At 43.2% G+C, this 23043-nt stretch overlaps 1 protein-coding gene across 1 annotated transcript in view; it reads right to left on the bottom strand.

Moving 5' to 3' along the window:
- CCT5 (chaperonin containing TCP1 subunit 5) overlaps positions 1-23043 on the bottom strand; it is a 559422-nt gene that overhangs the window by 518206 nt on the left and 18173 nt on the right. The window contains exons 2-3 of the mRNA XM_044064906.1: positions 15810-15870; positions 799-963 (exon numbers count right to left, since the gene is read on the bottom strand). Coding sequence (XP_043920841.1) covers positions 799-963; positions 15810-15870 — 226 coding nt within the window. The remainder of the gene's footprint in view (positions 1-798; positions 964-15809; positions 15871-23043) is intronic.

The following is a 23043-nucleotide window of genomic DNA, read 5'->3' as shown; positions in this document are numbered from 1 at the left end:
CATGATGAAAACAGATAAAGAATTTCCTTTTCTCAGCTAGGGAGTCTAGCTTGTATTTGCATATCACCAATGAATCCAATCTATTCAGCAGGAGGCCCATGCCTGTAGAAACCCCAAAAAGTCACAAAGGAAGCATCTAACATGATGCTGAAACCAAAGGAAGACAACTGGATATGTTTTGTGCTTTAATAAAGAGCTGCCTGTGGTTTTGGTCCACATTTACAGTGGCTGAAAGCATCTGTGATTGAAAGAGGAGTCAGTCCAGTCAAGAGTGCAGGTGTGGCCTATTTCTAACTTACAGAATCCCACAAGTGGCCTAGATTGGTTGGAGTTGATGTTTGTAGCAGTGAGATGTTTGAAGGGGAGGACAGATCATATAACAGTATTTTGCAATGGATATGAAGTTGCCCATGGGGGAATTTCCTAAATGCAAATGGGAAACAGGGGGTTCATGTTGAGTGACAAGAAGTGTGAACTGTGGAAGTTGCAATAAATATGGCAAAGTAGTAAGCAGAGACCTAAGGTGAGACAATGGACTTTCTACAACAAGGAAAAGATGGGAGAAGAAACTGCAAAGTCAAGAAGTACCTACCTAACTACAAAGTGATAAACATGACAATTCAATGCATTTATACGCAATGGCCTACTTCACAGTGCAACTGAATACAACAGAAAAAAAGCATCTTATTTGCAATTTGATTACATTAGCTAAATAGCAATTAAATAACTTGTACACCAATAAGTGCTTCCAGTGGTATGAATACCTTTGCCAGAGTACAATTGTTCATTTTGCCTTACCTACGACTCCAGTGGTTCCATCACCAATCTCATCATCCTGAGACTTTGACAGTTCCACCATCAGTTTGGCAACTTGGTGCTCCACATCCATCATACTTAGAATGGTTGCTCCATCGTTCGTGACAGTTACTTCTCCATCCTGATTTACCATCATTTTATCAAGTCCTTCATTCACAATAAGGGCAAAAAGGGAAGGTTTCTGAATTTTTCTTAGAACGGTGTTAAACACAATATTATAACAAAAATATAATAAACAAGCACCACTATCTATTCTTATGAATTACACGCACTTACCAAGCAAATATGGCTGCAAACTCAAGCTTTCAAATAAGAAAAATGTCAATGAGAAATTAGAAGCAGATGTACCTGTAAAATAATTAACTTGCAATTGCACAATTCCTTCCTTGCAAAAACTCTAAAGACTTTGCCAATGCATTCCAGGGGAAAAAAATGCTGTGCTATAAAAATTAATACATTTTCACTGCGAAATTAAGACTGTATGAGAGGAGACCTCTACATTGCAGATTTGCCTTATCTACCCCTAGATACTTGCAACTAAAATACACAGTTATAATCTGCAATATTCAGCCGGAAGGAACATTTTTTTAATGAGTTGAAATGCACCTGGGAAAGAGGATGCAGGAATTAAAATGTGAAGGGAAAGAAACAAGACTTTCTTGCAAAGCCATTTTCCTGTAGGTGCAGTACTAGTTCCTCCCTAACCCAAATCAAGTGCAACTTGGACAACTAATGAGGAACTAGAAATTCATCCCTGGTTTAGCACCTATGTCTCTACTGGACACAGGCAACCTGTAAATGGTTCACGTCCAGGCTCCTGCTTATACTTATCAAATGCATCAGAACTTGTCACAGATTTGGGATTGAAAAGCTTAAAAAGCCCCTTGTGGTCGTTAGCCTAATAAAAACCTATAAACACCCTACTACTCCATATCAGATTTCAAATGCTGTGGCCGCAGGAAGGCAAATACTAAATTCCAAATAAAACAAGTCACCTTGGTGACATGGATTATTCTCTACAGGATTATGCCTTTCAGAAAACCTTGTCTGGGGAAGCATTGGCCCTAGATGGTTATCTTCATAATCTTTGGTGAAGGACACCACAGTGGACCTAGTAGCTGCTTGGAAATGCTACCCAGAGAGATGTTTCAGAAACATGTAAAAGACAAAGCCACTGCTCTACACAAGTGGGTTTTAAATGACAGGAAAATGTTTAAAATTAGCACATTAAAATTCAAAGCACTTAACTAATGGTTTAGGAAAAACTATACTGAGATCTTCCCACCCTCTCTTTCCTCTGCAAAGGATATTAAAAAAACTAATATTCTTGTAATGTAGTCAGGCCAGTAAGCTGTGCTAACTGCATGCAGGATATATTCATGGCCAGTCAGGACACCTGCACACAGGATACCCAAAAATAAGACTGCAACAGTACACTCAAATGCCATCTTTTCTGGTGCTTCTCATTACACAAATTTCATGATCTGGAGCTTTACTGGCATCCCTTCCTTTTCTATTGTAGACAGGAAACCTGACAAAATGTAGAAGAGATTATATATCATAACCACCAATTTTTTTCACTGTCCACAGCTCATGAATGCTCCATCGATGTAACCAAAGGAAGGCAGCTGAGATCAACCACTGGTTCATTTTGCCTGTACTTTTACCTACCTGTAAGTTTCATCCACTTCCATTTACTTTTGCTCCCCGGTCCCATCGTTTTTCATTCAAACACCCTGCAGACCAACATATTTCCCAGAGAGACATATTCCTTGCATTTCCTTTCACATCGCTCATGAAGGTACATCAGCTGAGAGGCACCATATCCTATCCTATCTTTTCTGTTTCCTAAGCCTCAGTGATGCTCCGTTTACCTTTTCATAAATTCCAGAACAGCCTGCAATTCCCTTTCCTGCCTCCCTCAGCTCCTAGCTTTGCAAAATATCCAACCCCCCATCTCATTCCAGCACTTCCGAGCATCCTTCAAGTGTACTCCCTTTTGCTCTAGCTTATATGCTCACCTTCAGATGTTTGAACAGGCTTCCTTATTCGGCTTTCTCTTTACCTCATCCACCTCAGCTTAAAAGCACAGTGGTATTCACACATCAAATGCACATCTCCCAAGACCACATTTCCAATTATCCACACATATATCCATTTAATCTCACTGTTGCAGACGTGCCCTTTAACCTTGAAATTGTGCTTCCTTGGTGTGCTGGCTGCAGACACGCACACACTTGCCTCAGAAAGTGAAAAATACACTAAAATCCCAGCATAATCTAAGCCTATTACCTCAAGGGATTTAACTGCAGGTACTTGGGAGGCACTTCCTGGAGCTTACCACATACTAGGGGATATTTTCTCAGCCAACCTTGCACTCAGATAAAGACTGCAAAGATGTGAAAAAGTACTTTGAGTTTCTTTCTCCACCTTCATAATGCCCTGCTGTTGGCTCTGCCTCCTTATACATCTCCCAGCTGCTTCCTACTCAGCTTCTTCATAGCAGTATTAGCTGGTCAGCTACGTCTGTCTGCATGGCAGCCAAATATGCAACAGTCTGGAGGCACCCTGATTAGTGTCCTACATAAGATGCCTTCAGATTCTCCTGTGACAAACTCCCTAGTTACGTATCCACAGAAACTTGCTGGCCTTCATCACTATTCTTTTAGGACTATACCATCATACCCTTTTCCATCCATATTCTCTCTTCCAAGACTGAACTTCCCCCGCACATGTTTTCACTATATTTTCAAGCTTGAAGCATCACTTTGGTATTGGAACACCATAGGTCTTGAACACCCTTTATACAAGCCCTACCAAGTCTGGCACCACTGAAGCCTAGAGCACCAAAAATGAAATAAAGAAACATCCAACCATGCTGTGGAGTAAATATGGAGTTAATTTCCAAAAGTTAAAATGGTAAGTGCTTTCACCCCAAACACGGTGCTTTCTTTGCCTTCGTTGGCCATTTTGTTTCATTACACATACTGAGACTTGTATTTTCTGTTTGAGTACTCTTTCTGTGCATTTATCGTGAGGTTGCTGTGTTCTACTCAGGTGGCATAATCCTGATAGAGGCCTGCTGCTGCCCAGGCCTGGTAGCTTTGTTTGAGTTTCCTGTGTTTCTGGCAGCCATTTTCTGCTGATAGTGTGTTATCTTCATTATTGAGACTAACAGGGTTTCCTGACCTTCTGTAGCACGAGTCATTGGGTAACAGCAGGGGCTAGTAGGACTGAGTAGAAATTCAATTTTCTTGATTCTTCCATCCTTTCTGGTATATAAACCCTGTGTCAGCAAAGGGCTGTGCTTATATTTACCAGGCTGTGGATGGTGATTCATTACTGGGACTAAACAGAAATTCCTTAAAATTCCAAGAGCAGAATAAGTTATTTCTTACACTTATTTTTATTTATTTTACATTTGTTGACCGGGAGAATCTGACTGGATAAATGTCCATTTTCAATGGAGGCCCGGGGAGAAAAGCTCCAGATTTTGTAAATATACAAAAGCAAGCAAACACAGAGTCATTTAACAAATACAAAGCCCAAGTACAAAAAACATTGAACTGCACTTCTGCAACACTTATAATTGTGCTGTAGTTTTCATTGCTAGATACAGTTTCATTACTCTAATTGCATGTTTACTGAATTACTTAACTGTAACTGCTTTTTCATAGTGAGAGTTGTATTTTCTGCTTGTGAGTGCTCTATCCGTGCTTTGCTGTGCATTTTTTTGAGGTTTCTGTGTTCTAGTCAGGTATCATACAACTGATTTGTTTATAGGTTCATAGGTTCATACTAGGCTATCTGCCCTAGGGCATTTATAAGCCTAGCCAGAGTGTGTTTGGCTTTCGCCACCCATTTTAAATTAATGTTGCTATGCCCTTTTTTGAGGTTAGTATACTGTGCCTCTGTCCAACAGTGACACAGAAGTGATACCAGAGGTAAACCTACGATCTCTCATCCACTCATCAAGATTCCTCTTGAAGAGTCAATGAGGGACTCTGCCCAACCTGGACTGGGATTTTATTCCAGAGTGAAGGGAACCTCTGGGTTATGAATCTGTCCCTCCAGCATGTCCTATTTATTTCAGTGCTGAGGTTCAAGTCTCTCGAGCACGTAGCTCGATGGGATTTGGATTTTCTGAGGTGCAGCATGTCCATTAATTCCGGGTTGGACATGGCTTTATACGTCAGACACAGATCGCCTCTGAGCAGGCGGTATGCCACTGAGTAGAGCTGGAGTTTCTTTAACCGGGCAGCATATGGCATCTGTTTGAGCCCTTTGATCCTCTTGGTGAGGTACTTTTGGGGGTCTTTACAGTTGCTGCAGGTGTCTGGTAAGGTACATCCCAAAAGGGGCATTTTACTCAATTATGGGCCTGATGAGGGATGAGTAAAGAGGCACGATGACCTCCCCTGATCTGGATGTGAATCCCTTCATAATTAGGTGGGCTATATAAAATGTTTTTCTAACCACTTTGGCCACGTGGTTGTCAAATGAGAGATTGCTATCAACTTGGGTACCCAGATCCCTAATTACTTCTTCTGTACTTAATGGATTACCACCTATGTGGTAATTTGTGGGCACTTGGTTTTTGCCAAAGGGGATGACTATACACTTTTTGGCGCTTAGCTTGAGGCCATGGCTCTGGCACCAGTTGTCTGTATCTATGAGGCCCTTTTGGAGGATGCTTGTGTCGGCTGGAGAGTCGATTATGGTGCCCAGTTTGCAGTCATCTGCGAACTTGGTCAGCCACAGTCCTTCCGTGTTGGCCTATACCTCAGAGAAATATATACCGAACAAGAGAGGTCCCAGGACTGAGCCTTGTGGGAAGCCACTTGTAACTGGTTTGGAGTCTGATATGGCTCCAGCAATTCTAACCATGTGGGCTCTGTCCTTGAGCCAGTTTGCAACCAATCTAGTGACATAGGGGTTTATATTTAAGCTGGTGAGCTTATCTATAATGCCCGAGTGGGGTATTGTATCGAAGGCTTTTGCGAGGTCCAGGTAGGGTGTGTGGACCACCTTCCCCTCGTCAATGGCCTTGGTGACTGTTTCAAAGAAATTGACCAGGTTTAAGAGGCAGGATCTGCCCTTAAAGCCGAACTGGGTAGGATCCAGTATCTGTAGGTCCCCAATATCTTTATTTATGAGGTCCACGATGATCCTTTCCATAGCTTTGCAGACCAAGCTAGTCAGGCTTATGGGGCGATATTTTCCAGGACCCGTTGAGGCACCACCTTTGTGGAGAGGGACCACTGTTGCTGTACGCCACTCTTTGGCTACATATCCTGTAGTAAGGCTGAGATTGAACAGTAGTTTTATGTTTGGGTTTAGCTCTTCTCGGAGTTCATGTAAGACGCAGCCCGGGACACTGTCTGGTCCCACTGATGCTGTTTTTTTTTGCTTTGGGGAGGGCAGCTCTTACCTGAGCATCTGAGATGTCAGGGGGGCAGCACTCTGCTGGGATAGATATTTGCCCTTTTGGTGGGGGGGGGGGGGAGTTTGCGCTGAACCTGTCAGCTTGGATGTTGGTAATGTCTGTGGGTTCGGTGTATTTTTTGTCATTTTGGACTAATTCTGAGCATATCTGGGAATTCCCACCCAGGTTCCTAACATAACTAAAGAAAGCCTTGTGATTATCCTTAGTGTCCTGTGCAATTTCTCTCGAAGCTGGCCTTAGACGATTTTATGAGTGCCCGTAGTTTTTTGCCAATACTGATCAGAGATGCCTTCCCTTTTTGGGATTTTGCTCTATCATGTAGTAGCTCCCTCCTTCTATTGTATAGTTTGTTTATGGCTGGGGTCCACCAGACAGGACGTCTGCCTTTGGAGGATTGGGTCTTGGTTTTATTTGGGATTGCATGATCCATGCATTCCTGAAGGTGTTCATAGAATGCATTTATAAAGGATTCTGTGGTCTGGGCCGTATTTTCCACAGGCCCGGGGGACTTGAAGGATTCCACCTCGGTTTTGAGGAGTGTGAAATTTGCTTTACAGAAGTTTTTCACTGTGGTTTTCAGGGCAGGGGGTGGAGTTGGGATGTGAATATCCAGTGAGATTAGTTTATGGTCTGATCTTACCAGTGAGCGATACAATTCTGGTCTGGAGCATAGAGTCCCCATGTTGGTGATGATCAGGTCCAGTATGTTTTCCCCTCTTGTGGGAGTGGTAACAAGTTGTTCCATAGCATTTGAGTTTATAAATTCTAGGAACCTTTGGGCTAGGGTGTTGGAGCTAGAGTAATGCTCCCAGTCTGTGTTTGGGTAGTTGAAGTCGCCCAATATAATGGTGTTTGGGGAGAGGCCGAGTGGGGTTCCTGGGTTTGGGAGCGTGGTCTGTAGCAGGCTATAAACTGGAAGGCAGTTTTACCCACTGTTAGTTCCACATGAATAGTCTCTGATGCTTCGTGCTGTGCCACCAACCTGGAGGTGTGGGTATCTTTGATGAATATTGATACTCCCCCTCCTTTTGTGGTTCGCTCCAGGTTTTGGAGCCGAAAAGCATGGTATGAGGTATAACCTGGTAATGCTGGGGTGCTCTCGGGAGCCTTGAACCAGGTTTCTGTTACTGCACAGATATCGATGTTCTCCATGCTAAGGAGAGTTTTGAGTGTGTGCATCTTGAGGTTTAGACTTCTGGCATTGAGTAGCATTACTCTTAGTTTCTTATCCCTTGTGATACCTATGGAGGTGGGTTTGTCTTTTGAGCCTTGCCTAAAAAAGGCACTATGGAGGTAGCAAGAGCCTTTGTCAATATCCGAAAGCCCAGAGGTGACAGGTGAAAGCCGTCCCTAGCGAAGCATCGTGGCTTGTTGAGCATGTCATCCCAGGCCGACAGGCATTGGATCCCCTTTGAATGACACCAATACTTAGGCCAGTTGTTGAAATTGATCATCTTGTCTTCATATTGTGGCATCATTCTTGGTGAGGGTAAGATGCTACTCAAGGTCAGGGTCATACCAGCCTGGGCTACATGTTCAGAGAGCTCCTCTATGTCTCTTTTCATGTAGTCCAGGGAGGTACGTCTCAGGTCATTCACACCAGCATGGACAATGACGGAGTCATATTTGTACTTGCCCTTGGAGTGACCCGAGTGCTTGTGTTATGTGGAGGATCCTAGCGCCAGACAGGCAGCTCACCTTGACCTTCTCCTTGTTCAGCCTAGTGAGCGGGACGTCAGTGTGCCTGACGATAGAGTCACCTATTACAAGTGTATCAGGTGTGTTGTTTAGCCTTAAGGGCTGTGACTGGCACACTGGCTTTGTGAGCTATGTGTTGCACGTGCTTTCTTTTGGGGTAGCGGTTGCCTGGGTGTCTGCTTTGGAGGTCTCTGTTGCTTAGGCAGATTTTTATTTAGAGTCTCCGAGTATGTTTTTGTGTGTTTATGTGTTTGGTTTGCTGTCGTGGTAGGTCTATGTGAGACTGGAATTGTAGTGAGTGTGGTTTCCTTCTCCTCCGGACTGGTTTCGCCAGTACTGAGTTGAGAGAGCTTTGCCTCCAGTATGGCTATATGGTTGCATCTCTCACATGTGTTGGAATTTGTTGGAAGGAGGAGAGGGTTGTCTGTGTACATGAGGCAGTTGTAACATTGCCTCAAGATTCCCAGATTCACCAGCTGGACCGGAGAGGAGATTGACAACTGACCTTTGGACATGCTAGAATAGTATTGGGAATTCCTTTATAATTGAAAAAAAAAGGGCCAATGGGAAATAAGGTACTCAAGGGGAGTTTGCGAGGGTGTAGTGCTTTTAATTTTTTAGTGCTGACTTATATAATTGCTTTAGTGAGCAAGTGCCAGGTATCTTAAATGCAATGCGTTACAGGTAACAAATGCAAAAACGACAAACAGTAACTTTCTTTCAGGTGAAACAAGGAAATAAGTGCAGTAAGCAATGCAGATATCACTAGGGATTCCACAGAAGCGCTGAAATGCCGTGTTTTAAGTGGAATTAGCGTTTCAGGGAAATAACAAGCAAACAAACAACAAGCATACAAACAAAGCTAGATTCAGTAGGCCTGGATCTAGTCTATGCTACAGCAAACAAGGTGTACCAATTTCAGTAAGAAGCAGTTCAAATATGCAGGCACTGTAAACCTTTAACCAGAAATTCCCAGCTCAGAAGGGCAGAGTCCAGCCTCTCCTCCCACAAGAGTGCAGACCACGAACTCTTTTAATGTAAAATAACTGGCCTGAAGCCCAAGTGCTTAAACCAGAATTAATACACTTTTAGAATAACAGACACTGAGCCCTCAATCAGCAGTTCCCAACTTAGAAGGATGTAAGCTACCTGTTCTGCCACAGTGCAGACCACAAACCTTCTTAATGTAAACAACTGGCCTGACGTCCAAGTGCTTAAACCAGAATTAATATACTTTTAGAATAACAGACACTGAGCCCTCAATCAGCAGTTCCCAATTTAGAAGGATGTAAGCTACCTGTCCTGCCACCACAGTGCAGGCCACAAACCTTCCTAATGTAAAACAACTGGTCTGAAGCCCAAGTGCTTAAACTAAAAGGCTTAGAATGAGTTACACCAAGCAGTAATAAATACAACTGAGTACTTTTAAGATGACGCAAAAGCAAAATAAAGTAGGAAGAAACACAAATACAGTAAAAGCAGATAATTTTTGTGAGCAAATGAGATGGGCCCAGGAGTTACAGGACAGAAACAACTGCAAATGCAGGCCTTCAAATCAGAAAGTTGAGAGAGATGGAAGACCGCCCAAATGGCCAATAACTACAAATTCTGGGCCAGAACCACTCCTTATGTGGTAGACAGGTTAGCTAGTGCTTACCACTCCCACTGATAAGCTATAAGGATTCCCTCCAACACAGAAAGGCTTGGGGGGCTCAGAAGCTTACAAATAGTCCTGGATACAGCAAATCTGTATCTGGAACACTAATTACAGGAAAGGTAGGAAACAGGCTTACATTTTTTTTTCAGAAAAGTAGCAAAAACAGTAGTAAAAACAATTCACATGCAGTGCAAGCTGGCACACGAGTATGTAGCAATACTAGTCCACACAGTTTGAAAAAAATGTAATTAAATTAAAAAGGACTAAAAGCAAGTGCAGAAAGGGTTTATTAGGTAGAATGCGGTAAAGAGATGGGACTGGGGGAGTGTCCTAGATGAAATCTACAGTGGGGCGGGCACTGCAAAAGACACCAAATTTAAACTACAACCAAGAACGGGGGGGGGGGGGGGTTCAACAGAGATGTGAGGAATCAGAGTGCAAATTATAAAACCAAAAAAAAAATATACTGATCTCTGTATATTTGCAGAACAGTAAGACAACAGATATCTAAGCAACAATTTAGCTCTACAATACAGAATAATACAGAAAAATATACTCAGCTCTATATATTTGCAGATAGTCTTGTAAGGCTGTCTCTCAACACACAGGTTCCACTTCTCTAGAGTATCTTTGCTCCTTTATCCGTTTAAAAAGTTTCACTTAGTGGCTACAGCTAGTAGCTGTAAAAGTCCCCCCTCCATTGTTGTGTTGTTCTTATACTTGGTGGCTTTGCAGTTGCCCGCCCATACTGTATATTTGATCTGGGACACTCATCCAAGTCTAGTGTCATTAGTTCATTCTACCTAATAGAGAGAGAACATTTGTGAAGGCCAACCCACTTAGATTTTTAACTTTGAATTATCTTCTGTTCCAGCTTTCTCCTTTTCCACTTTACTAAACAAAAAATAAACTCTAAGCTCGTTTTCCCACCTTTCCTGCAACTAGTCCAGTCCAGATACAGATTTCCTGTATCCAGGACTGTCTGTAAGCTCCTGAGCCCCCCAAGCCTTTCTGTGTTGGAGGGAAGCCTTCTAGCTTATCAGTGGGAGTGGTAAGCACTAGGTAGCCTACCACAAGAGGAGTGGTTTCTGACCCAGAAATTTCATTGGCCTCTTGGGCAGTTTCTTCCATCTCTCTCAACTTTCCTGTTTAAAAGCCCGCGTTTGCACTTGTTTCCTGCCTTTCCTGTAACTAGTCTAGGCCAGATACAGATTTGCTGTATCCAGGACTGTTTGTAAACTTCAGAGCGGTACCAGAGTCCATTCTTCAATTTTTCCCTTAGATCTACTAGTTCCCCTGTCCTGCACTTATACTAGCTTATTAGTCTAGCACTTTTCCAGACTTCTTGTAGCAATTATTGCAGCACACAAAAGTGCTACCAGCACTAAACATTCTACAAGGAAACTGATCCAGTACTTATCAAAGCCCACCCCTCCAGGCATGTCTAAAGGTCAGTTCCCTGTGCTTTCTCCCATTAACCTGCTGAACTTGGGCATCCTGAGGCAATGTAGCAACTGCCTCATGTACACTAACAACCATTCTCCTCTTACCTTCCAACACTCAGACTTACAAGAGATGCATTTATATATATCCAAAACTGGAAGCCACACACTCTCCAGCTAAGACCACTATAGCTGGTCAAGAGGAGAAGGTCAACACTTGCACCACACCACATAGAATATAAAGCCCTCCAGAACGCACACCAGCACTGCCTTCACATAAAAACACACCCACCTTCATGGAGGCTCTAAAAAATCCACCCAATCAGCAGAGACCTCCAAGACAGAAACGCACTCAACCACCACAACACTAATCACGAGACACATAACTCTCCTAAACAGTGTGCCACTCAACCAAAGCCCTTAAGGGAAAACAGCATGCCCAACACACTAGTCATAGGTGACTCAATAGTGAGGCACACTGATGTCCCACTGACTAGGTTGAAAAAGGAGAAAGTAATGGTCAGCTGCCAGGATCGGCCACATAATGCACACACTCAGGTCACTCAACAACAGATAGAAATATGACTCTGTCATTGTACATGTGGGTGTAAATGACCTGAGACGTACCTCCCTGGACTACATGTAGAGCGACATGGAGGAGCTCTCTGATTATGTAGCCTAGGCGGGCAAGACCCTAGCCCTGAGCAGCATCCTACCATCACCCAGAATTATACAGTACACGCAGAAAATGATAGATTTTAACAACTAGCTAAGTTTCTGGTGTCATTCTAATGGAATCCAGTATCTGTCTGCCTGGGATGACATGATTAACAGACCTCTATGCTTTGCCAGAGATGGCCTGCATCTGTCACCCCTGGGCTTCCGGATACTGGCCAAGGCTCTTGCACCCTACTGTCTTTTTTAGGCAGTGTTCCAAAGACCAAATTACCACCGTAACAGCTACAAACAAATGTAATCTGAGGGTCATGTTGCTCAACGCTAAAAGTCTAAATCTCAAAATGCACTCACTCGAGGCACTCCTTAAAATAGAGACCAACATGTGTGCTGTTAACAGAGACCTGGTTCAAGGCAGCAGAAAGCACCCCTGCACTACCAGGCTATAACTCATTCCACACCTTTCGGCCCCAGAACTTGGACCAAAGCTCCAAAGACGGTGGTGTTTCCATATTCATAAAGGAGGCACACACCTCCAGACTGGTAGTCCAACATAATGCATCAGAGATATTTCAGGTGCAGCTAACATTGGGTAAGGCAGCGATTCATGTAGTAGCCTGTAAGACCCCAACCATATCCCAAGACTCGCACTCCACATTCCTTAAGCACCCTGGAGAATATTAGGGTCCAACCTAACACTCTTACTAGGCGACTTCAACTACTCCTCCATTAACTGGGTAAACTACTCATGTACCAATACACCTGCACAACATTTCCTGCAGTTCATTAATTCCAATGCCCTGGCCAAGCTCATTCTTACCCCCACTAGAGGTAGCAACATCCTTGACATGATCATTACTAACATGGGCGACCGTTGCTCTACACCAATAGTCAGCTCCTCCCTGGTTAGATCATACCACAAACTAATCACCATGGAAATCCACATTACTCTCACCCCCCCACCACCACCACCACCAAGGTAACCACCATGAAAAACTTCTCTAAAGCCAACTTTCGGCTCCTAAAAACAGAGGTGGCTAACTTCATGGCACCCATGCAAATGGAGAATAGTTGCGTGACCGCAGAATTATACACCAATGCAGTGTACAATCACGTACACAAATGCACGGTTCTCGTTATACCAAACAGAAGACACTCTCCTCCAAAAAAGGAAGCCAATCTGTTGGTCCCCTGCCATAAACAAACTCTACAACAGGAGGAGGAAACTGATGCAGAATAAGGTGAAGTCCCAAGACCGGAAAAACTCCCTTATCAGCCTCAACAAACAGTCGAGATCCCTCATCAAGTCCTCTGAAGTTAGCTATGAAAACAGAATTGCATGCAGCAGAGAGTAAAGACAACCACAAGGTCTTCTACAGCTATGTAAAGAATCTTCACGGCAATACCCAGATTTGCTCTGAGCTACTGCACAATGGTACCTCCTATACTGAGCCAACAGATACTGCCAGTATACTGGCCGACAAGATTCAATGCCAACTCTATCCCCCAAAGGACCAATCACAATACCAGTAGATTGCCAGGCATCCAGTACTACTGCTGCACAGGTTAAAACAGCACTGTCCAAGGCCAAGAATACAGCTTCTATGGGACCTGACAATATTGGTTGTGTTCTACATGAACAACAGAGTGAACTGGCACCTTACCTGTGTGCCCTGTTCAATCACAGCCTCACCTCAGGCTTTTGTCCCTACCGAATGACGCATGGCTACAGTCAGCCCTCTCCACAAATGAGGCGCGGCTCCAGACCTTTGAACTTTCGCTCCATTAGCCTGACATGAAAGCTGTCAAAGCATCATCATGCAAATGCACTAACCGACAATAATCCAAATGCCGAACCCAGCACGGAGGCTCGGTCAGAACAGGAACCACAAACTTGCTTAGTATAACTTGGCTGGTACAACTTCCCCACCACAAATGCTCCGATGACGGGATTGTAGTGAAAACAAATTTTATTCCATTAAAACTTCCACACTGATGCGTTGACAAAATGCGTACCACAGACTAAAGAAAGAATTACAAATGATCAATACAGAGGGTTAAGCGCTTTCATCTGTTTCTCTCAGACTTCCTCAGAAGATCAATACAGAGGGTTAAGCGCTTTCATCTGTTTCTCTCAGACTTCCTCAGTTCTGAGGAAGTCTGAGAGAAACAGATGAAAGCGCTTAACCCTCTGTATTGATCATTTGTAATTCTTTCTTTAGTCTGTGGTACGCATTTTGTCAACGCATCAGTGTGGAAGTTTTAATGGAATAAAATTTGTTTTCACTACAATCCCGTCATCGGAGCATTTGTGGTGGGGAAGTTGTACCAGCCAAGTTATACTAAGCAAGTTTGTGGTTCCTGTTCTGACCGAGCCTCCGTGCTGGGTAAAGCATCATCATGGACCTAATAAACAAGGATATAGGGAACCTCCAAACTCTGGATCCCACACATTTTGGTTTTGTGAAGGGTAGATCATACCTGCTCAACTTCTTTGAGTTAAGTCAGCAGAGCTGTGGATGAAGGCAAGGTGGTTCATACAGCCTACCTTGATCTGGCCAGGACTTTTGATACCATTCCCCACTCAGAAATCATAGAAAAACTCACTAAGCTTGGCACCAACCCCTATATCACTAGGTGGGTTGCAAACTAGCTCACAGATGGAACCCACAGTGTGAAAGTAGCTGACTCAAGTCAGATTGCCGACTAGTCACTAGTGGAGTCCCACAGGGTTCGGTCCTGGGTCCTCTCCTGTTTGGCATCTATTACTGAAGTCCAGGCCAACACGAAGGGACTCTGGCTGACAAAGTTCGCAGACTATTGCAAGTTGGGAGCTATTATTAACTCCCCAAGTGATGTTGACATCCTTCAGAATGGCTTCACTGTGACCAACGACTGGTGTCAGAACCATGGCCTTAAGCTAGATGCCAAAAAAGGTCTCACAATACCCTTTGGGAAAAACCCGGTTCCCATGAATTACTACACTGATGGTAGTCCACTGAACACAGAAGGCGTTATAAGAGATCTGGGAACACAGGTTGACAGCAACCTCTCTTTTGATCACCACTGTGGTCAGAAAGTCCTTCAATGTGGCACATCTCATTACTAAGGGTTTTACATCCAGAAAGAAAGAGGCCACTGTCTCTCTCTACTCTTCCCTCATAAGGCCAATTGAGTACAATGCCCTAGTTGGCATGTACTGCACTAGACACCTGCAACAACTGGAGAGGCCGCAAAAGTACCCCACAAAGAGGATCCTAGGCCTTAAACACTTGTCCTATATGGACAGACTCAAAAAACTCCTACTATTCTGAGTCTCATATCGCCTACTTAGAGGCGATCTCTGCTTAACTTACAAAGCCATGCCTGACCCAGCTCTGTTAGAAATGCTACATCTAAAGAAATCCCAATCCCTCCACACCACATGCTCCAGAGACCTCAATCTCATTACCACAATTAAACGGAACATGCTGGAAGGACAGGTTCATAACCCAGAGACTGCCCATGCTATGGAACAGACTTCCCATACATGTCAAGCACAGCACCTCGCTGACCCTCTTCAAGAGAATTCTTGAGTGGATGGGAAACAGAAAATTCACCCCAGGGACAACTCCAGTGGCTCTACTCAACAGAGGCACTGGGAACTAAGGTCAGGTGACACTATGCCAGGGTAATTCTATGGCTAGGCTTGTAAAGGCCGCAGGGCCATTAGCCTAGTACACACCTATGAACCTATTAACACCAATGAAGCCTACACCAATGCTATAATCCTCACTCTCCCCACCCCCCCACTTTCCCCTCCACTCTATCAAGTTGCTCTCCTTCCAATCCAGTCATTGACAGCTAATTCCTTTTAACCAACCCAAGTCTTCTTGGAAAAAGAAGGGCTCTATCTATATCATACTACAAAAAGTAAGAACAATTCAAGAAAAGTAAAGTACTGTTTATGAGATATCCTTTGCACATTTTATACTAAAGACATCAAGGTTTTGTTCAGCCACATCATTTCTTATCAACTATTCCTTACAAAATAGAAAGTAACAGATGACAGCATACTTGTGAGAACATAACTTACCATTGGGGCCCAGAGAAGTCCTCAATGTATTGGACACGGCCTTTGCTGCCAATATATGTTGCTGAAAAAGAAAGACAAAAAAGGTCATCAACAAGTACCTGGAGCACACAGCCAAAAATTAAAAAGTGACCAATTAACTGTTTGCTACTTATATAAAGACTAGTCTGGCAAAAGGAAAGAGGACAAAATTCTCCAACCTAAATTGATAAACACACAATGAGCTAAACAGAACTTAGCACATGTAAAGAAATTCACTATTGCCTACAATCTACAATAATACAGGAACACCAAATACCTACCACAAGAATATACATTTAAGAGGCAGGTCCATCTTCCATAACAGAGGGATCCAATACCTCAGGTGCTTGGGACTGTTCAGCAGACAAACTTAGTGACTAATGGCATGCTCCCCCCTTTCCCACCCACCCTGCACTGTGTATTCCATCTACTAAACATTCTACAGAATGGTTACAGAGCACTGAGGAGCATGTAACCATTAAAAGTGGCACAAATGGAAAGAAAATATAAAGCCTAATTACACCAATGGCAGGGGATGGACAGTTTGTACATTATGGAGGATGGCCCTTCCTTTCACAAACCTACTGTTATGGTAAGTTTATACCATTTATCTACTAAGATGCAAATCTCCTGGAACAAGCAGGACAGAGTCTACAACATATAACACCACATGGATCACAGTGTCCTTAAAAGGAAACTTGGACAGGATATCTGGCATACAGTGCCTTGGAAAATGCATGGGAACACTAGGTAGTTGCTATAATGTCAACCAAAGATGCAACTGCAGAGACTGCTACTGTTCCGGTGTAATGTACTAAAGCACAGCATGAATACCTTTCCCAAGCTTGGTATGCCAATGTACAGTGCTAAACAACTAACCATCAAATTAAAATTGTTAGCTTGCACACTTTGCAACAAAGGTTAGAAAGAAAATGACAGTAGTCCTTACAAATACGTTTAGTTCCATTAATGTAAAATACAAGCTGCGGAGACAAGTCCATGCAATGCAGCACAACATCTCCATAAAACTTGACAAAGAGGGACTACTTGACAAAGAGGGACTACTAACAATGATACCAAATAAAATAAGCCACAAACCAGAGTCTTGTGAGCTTCCACATGGTAGAGGGATGATTTCTGGGCAGCAACAGACAACTCTGTCTTTCTGCAACAGGACTGAAGGCTCAGTACTACACTCTCTCAGCCTCTTAGGATAAAAAGTAAGCGCTAGTTTCTCAGTATGACTGTCCATCATAAAAGATGTCTGCAGATTTCAGAAATCTTTAATTGAATTTGCATGGAATCTGAACGGTACAGCTACAGCTGCAAGTTCCAACATTCCGAGACAGAAGGGGACAGAAAAAATGTCCAACGCTGGAATCCTGCATACTGCTTCCTGATGAAATAAAACTTTCTCTCAAGAAAAGTAAGCACAGCAAAGGACTGTGTCTAGCTGACGATCTATGAAAACCCACACCTAAGATGGTAACAAATGGGACTCTACGATCTTGATTCACTGTTATCCCGAAAGAAATGAACAGTCGGTTCAGATTCCCAAGATGAGGTATGAACTAGTGAAAAAATAAGGATCCAGTAGTCCAAGTAGTTTAGCACGCAACATCTGGTAAGCTGCATTTGTTGGATATTCTACAGGAAAAAATAAATAAATAAAAAGACCAGAACAACTGTTGGATAACTCCTATTGCCCTGACTGCTATTCAGGAAGTGTATGTATGCTCTGGACTCCTCGGCAAGCTTTATCTGCAATAAGATGCAAGGCGACAAAGAATACTGCCAATCTACACCTGATAAGCACTTTGAGGGGTGAAGACGTTTATGCCACAAACATTAAAAACCGAGGTCCTTTACCTTTCAGAAACTGGAATTGTATCTCAACTCACTCTGGTTGGCTGGGATCTCTTGGATGGCTTTTTTTCCCCCAGAGGGCTGGAGAAGACCTTTCCTGCAGTATTATTCTGACAGAATGGGGCACCAGGTACAAGCAGGATGAGGATGGGAAAGGTTTAAGGGGAACTATTAAACTTTACATATGCCTCTCCTGTTGCACCTGTTCTTGCTAATGTAAGAACAAATACGTCTCTCCACTGCCACTATCAAAGACCCTTAATGACAGACCCATAAATATGATGCAAATTTCCCATATTGTTTGGCTTTATCCCAGATGTCTCCTAATCAGACTTCAGTTTGTGCTGCACTAAAACCAATGTGGCACTTGCTCATTTGAATTTTCTAAAAGGTGGAGGCTAGAATTTGACAGCCATGGTTAAAACAGCCTTGCCCTGGTTTTCATGCCTTGTGAGATTTTGAAACTCTCAATCAAAAATGTATAGATAAAAAAATCACCTTATTGTCCTTGGTTAAGTCAGTTAGGAAAAGTAAAGTATGCTGTCCCACAGTACGAGTGAACAAGATCAAAAACTATCTGCCTACTGAGTAGTCGGATGCCCCGGATCCAATGCTGGAACTTAGACACCATCACATTAATCTACTTTATTCACAAAAGGTACGGAGAGAGGACTTGTTAAGCTAAAAAGACTGGGGTTCATTCCACAGATACGGTAGTCACCAAGATAAAAAAAAAGTGTCACGTTTCAATATGTGTTAAAATATTACACTAAGACCCATCGTCTTCTTGTGTGCGGATCACTACTGGGTTATTCTAAGCAAACATTTTCAAATACTAAGAAGCCCTTTATCTGCATAGCTTGAGAATGGTTAAAAAAAAAAAAGGGGGGGGGGGGCAAGTCCAATGTAGTCAATGATAAACAACAAGTACTGGTGACTTTTACGTGATCTCAAAAAGAGATGTACAACATCCACTCCTACTGGCTCAAAAACCCAATCATCAAGAATCCAGAACCTTTAGTAAAACAGCATGATTCCAGTGGCATCACAGCCAACAAATAACATTAAGAAAGCCCTTTGCTGAGAGTGGTACAGACTTGGAGGGAGCCAAGTACCTGGTGGAAAGTTTTTTTTTCCTGCTCAATTTTTCTCATCTGGCTCTGCCCTAACTTTCCTTACCACCCTCTAGGACTTCCACCAGTACAGGCCAGGGCATGTAAGGAGATCTCCCTTGACAGAGTTGTACTGCTACTGTGGGTTTTTTCCTGCTTTTAAGCCATCCCTTGCACATACCCAGCAAAACTCCAGGAAAGGACATGCAATGAGCTGTGCGGAATCGTCCCCTCCTTCCATAAAAGGACTGATCTCATCAAGCGTTCCACCAGAGTGCTGAAGTGCTCTATACAGATTCCTTGGTCCCCACCAGGGAAATCACACTGCATTGTGTATTCCTAGACACATCTTTCCCTGGGTCTACTTCAGTAGACCGAAGTCTCACTTACCAGACTTTCATAATGCCAAGACAAAAAGGATGACAACCCCATAACACCGAAGTCCCGGAACACTGACTTTCCACTCCAGTAACATATTGGCTACCATGTTGAACTTTGCCCCTTACCTCTGCGGTAGTATGATCTTGCCCCTTACCTCTGCGGTAGTACGATCTTGGAGTTGGTATATTTAGTTAGGGGGGATTGGGGAGTGCAGCCCCCCCACATAGGAGTGTGTGGAGGCAAAGCTCCCCACATTGGTGGGATTACTTTGCTTCGGTTCTAATTTATTTTTCAGGTTGGCCAAGTGGTTACTTACCTGGAGTGGAAAGTCAGTGTTACGGCCTTGTCATCTCAGTATTATGAAAGTCGGGTAAGTGAGAGTTTGGTCTACTGACGTACAGTCCTATCCCCTCACCCCCCCCCCCCCCACGGATGGTTATACTTGCCTTGCCCTACCCTGCCAGCACTTCAGATAACAGAGCCACTAATCAAAGCCAGGCTGCCTAGGCAGTAGTCATGATTAAGCCCTCCTCTCCATGGCACTGGCTGGCCAAAATCTTGAGTTACAGGCAAAGACATTGTACAAGTCCGAAAGGCAACGAACATCTTTGGTAAATCACTGTATTTTTAATTGTAACAAGTTTATTTACATTAATGGAAAAGATAAAGCATAGCAAGTTTCCACTGTTACTATCATTCAGTCCATTAACAACTTTCATTCAATTCAATATTATAAAATTTGCTCACATCATGCCTTACCCTAAACTTCACTCATCCTGAGCAATAAAAATATACATGAAGATTAATAATGGTTTCCATCTGATATTAGAGAAGATAGAAATTACTTCTAAAAATATAGCTAGAGATTACACAAAGTGGAATTTAAAAATAGGGTGGAAATAAAGAGAGATATGGTTAAGAAGTAACAAGAATTACTTAGAGGGACTAAAACATTAAAGTACTGCAAAATAGGGGGAATCTCACAGAACAAAAAGGGGAGTAACTGCAAAATGCTAAACAGAAAATAAGCGATTACCTCGATAATATGCATGAGTTTAAAAAGACTGCTATTAAGCAACTGTTTTTTGATAACTCTACAGCACAAAGACTCAGGCAACAGAAAGTAGAAAGGGCTGTCACCAAACTTAGGGAGCCTAGAACAAGGAAGAGAACACGTGACGCTGTAGAAGTATTAGAAATATTTCGAAAATTCCATGAAACTCTATATAAAGTAGATAAATATGGAAATCAAGAAAAGGTACAAATGGAAATGTTTACGAAAGAATTAAATATGCCAAAGTTAGAGGCACAATTACTAACAGATAAGAAATTAGATAAAAATGGTGATATACAACCAATCCACAGGAATGTCCCCAGGAAGAGATGGTATTCACGTGAAAGTTTGGAAACTAGGAGGGGGAAAACAAAACACACAACAAAGACCTAGGTTTTGTTTAACAGTATTTTAAGAGACGTAGTACCAACATCCTGGATGAAGCTGGTAGTAGCTGTAATACCTACAGAGAGTAAAGATTCATCAAATCCAGCTTAATACAGACCCATTTCAATGCTAAATCATGATTATAAGTGTTTATGTCTAGAATGGCTAAAAGAATAGCAAATGTGATGCCAAAACTGACAAGATATCCCGGATCATGGATATCCAGGACTGCATGGATCAGGCAATCCCAAATAAAACCAAGACTCTTTCCACAAAGGGCAAACGTCCAGTCTGGTGGACCCCAGCCATTAACAAACTTTACAATAAGAGAAGAAAGCTATTACATGATAGAACAAAATCCATAAAAGGGAAGTCACCCCTGATCATTATTAGTAAAAAAATACGAGCACTCATAAAATCAACTAAGGCCAATTTTGAGAGAAAAATTGCCATGGATTCAAAGGACAATCATAAGGCCTTTTTCAGCTATGTTAGGAACCTGGGTGGAAACTCCCAGATATGCTCAGAATTAGTCCAAAAATCACTGAACCCACAGACATTGCCAACATACTGGCAGACAGGTTCAGTGCAAACTTCACCCCCTCTCCCCTAAAGGAGAGATAACTATCCCAGCCGAGTGTAGCCTCCCGGACATCTCAAATGCGCAGGTGAAAGCTGCTCTCTCTAAAGCTAAAAACACAGCATCAATGGGACCAGATGGTGCCCCCGGCTGTGTGCTACACGAGCTAAATGAGGAATTAAACCCGCACATAAGGCAGCAGTTTAATCTCAGCCTTACCACAGGATACGTGCCCAAGGAGTGGCGTACGGCAACTGTGGTCCCACTCCACAAAGGCGGCCTCACGGACCCTGGTAATTACCGCCCCATAAGCTTAACAAGTCTAGTCTGCAAAGCTATGGAGAGGATCATAATGGAGCTCATAAACAAAGATATAGGGGACTTGCAGACATTGGACCCGACCCAGTTTGGCTTTGTCAAGGGAAGATCATGCCTTTTGAACTTGGTCGACTTCTTCAAACAGTCACCAAGGCCATTGATGAGGAAAGGCAGTCCATACAGCCTACCTTGACCTTGCAAAGGCTTTCACACAATACCCCACTCTGGTATTGTAGAAAAACTTACCAGCTTAAATGTAAACCCATATGTCACAAGATGGGTTGCAAACTGGCTTAAGGACAGAACCCACAGGGTTAGAGTTGCTGGCGCTGTGTCAGACTCCAAGCCGGTCACAAGTGGTGTCCCACAGGGCTCGGTCCTTGGCCCCTATTGTTTGGCATCTACTTCTCAGAAGTACAGGCCAACATGGGAGGACTTTGGCTGACAAAGTTTGCAGACGACTGCAAACTGGGCCATAGTGGAAAGTGCATCGGACACGGATATCCTTCAGAAGGGACTCACGGAAACAGATAGCTGGTGCTAGAGCCATGGCCTGAAGTTAAACGCCAAAAAATGTATAGTCATACCCTTCGGGAAAAACAAGGTAACCCCAAGCTACCATATAGGTGGCAATCCACTAAGCACAGAAGAGGTTATCAGGGACCTGGGGACCCAGGTTGACAGTGGCCTTTCTTTTGACACTCACGTTGCTAAAGTGGTTAGAAAGACCTTCTACATTGCCCACCTGATCATGAAGGGATTCACATCCAGATCTAATGAGGTCATTGTTCCCCTATACTCTTCACTTATCAGACCAATGATAGAGTACAATGCCCCATTCGGGATGTATCTCACCCGACATCTGCAGCAATTGGAGAGACCCCAAAAGTTCCTCACCAAAAGGATAAAGGGACTCCAAAATCTGTCATATGCTGCCAGATTGAAGAAACTCCAGCTCTATTCAGTCGCATACCGTCTGCTCAGCGGTGACATGTGCCTGACATACAAGGCCATGTCCAACCCGGAATTAATGGACATGCTCCACCTCAAAAAATCCAAATCCACCAAAACCACTAGAGCAAGCGACTTAAACCTTAGCACTGATATAAATAGGATGTGCTGGAGGGATAGATTTATCACTCAGAGACTCCCTATGCTGTGGAATAAAATCCCGGTCCATGTGAGGCAGAGCACCTCGCTGACTCTGTTCAAGAGAAATCTAGACCTGTGGATGGGAGATCATAGGTTTACCCCGGGAATCATCTCTGTGTCACTGCTGGACAGAGGCACAACAAACTAATGGGCACAGTATTTTTTCATATAAGGGGTGGCGTAAGCCACAAAAATTTGGGCTAGGCTTATAAATGCCTTAGGGCAGATAGGTTCATAGGTTTATACTAGGCTATCAATGTGGTTCTGTGGAGGAGAGGCCGACATGTGAACAAGAGTAACAGAACACAGATATCCAGAAGGAAGCAGAATGTAAGAAAATACCACTGCTGCTGATAGGTCTCGATG

The sequence above is a fragment of the Protopterus annectens genome, chromosome 3.part0, assembly GCF_019279795.1.
Source record: "Protopterus annectens isolate FY-2018-M chromosome 3.part0, PAN1.0, whole genome shotgun sequence".
Taxonomy (NCBI): domain Eukaryota; kingdom Metazoa; phylum Chordata; order Ceratodontiformes; family Protopteridae; genus Protopterus; species Protopterus annectens.
The sequence above is the reverse complement of the archived record's forward strand: the minus strand, read 5'-3'. Positions and strand labels throughout refer to the sequence as shown.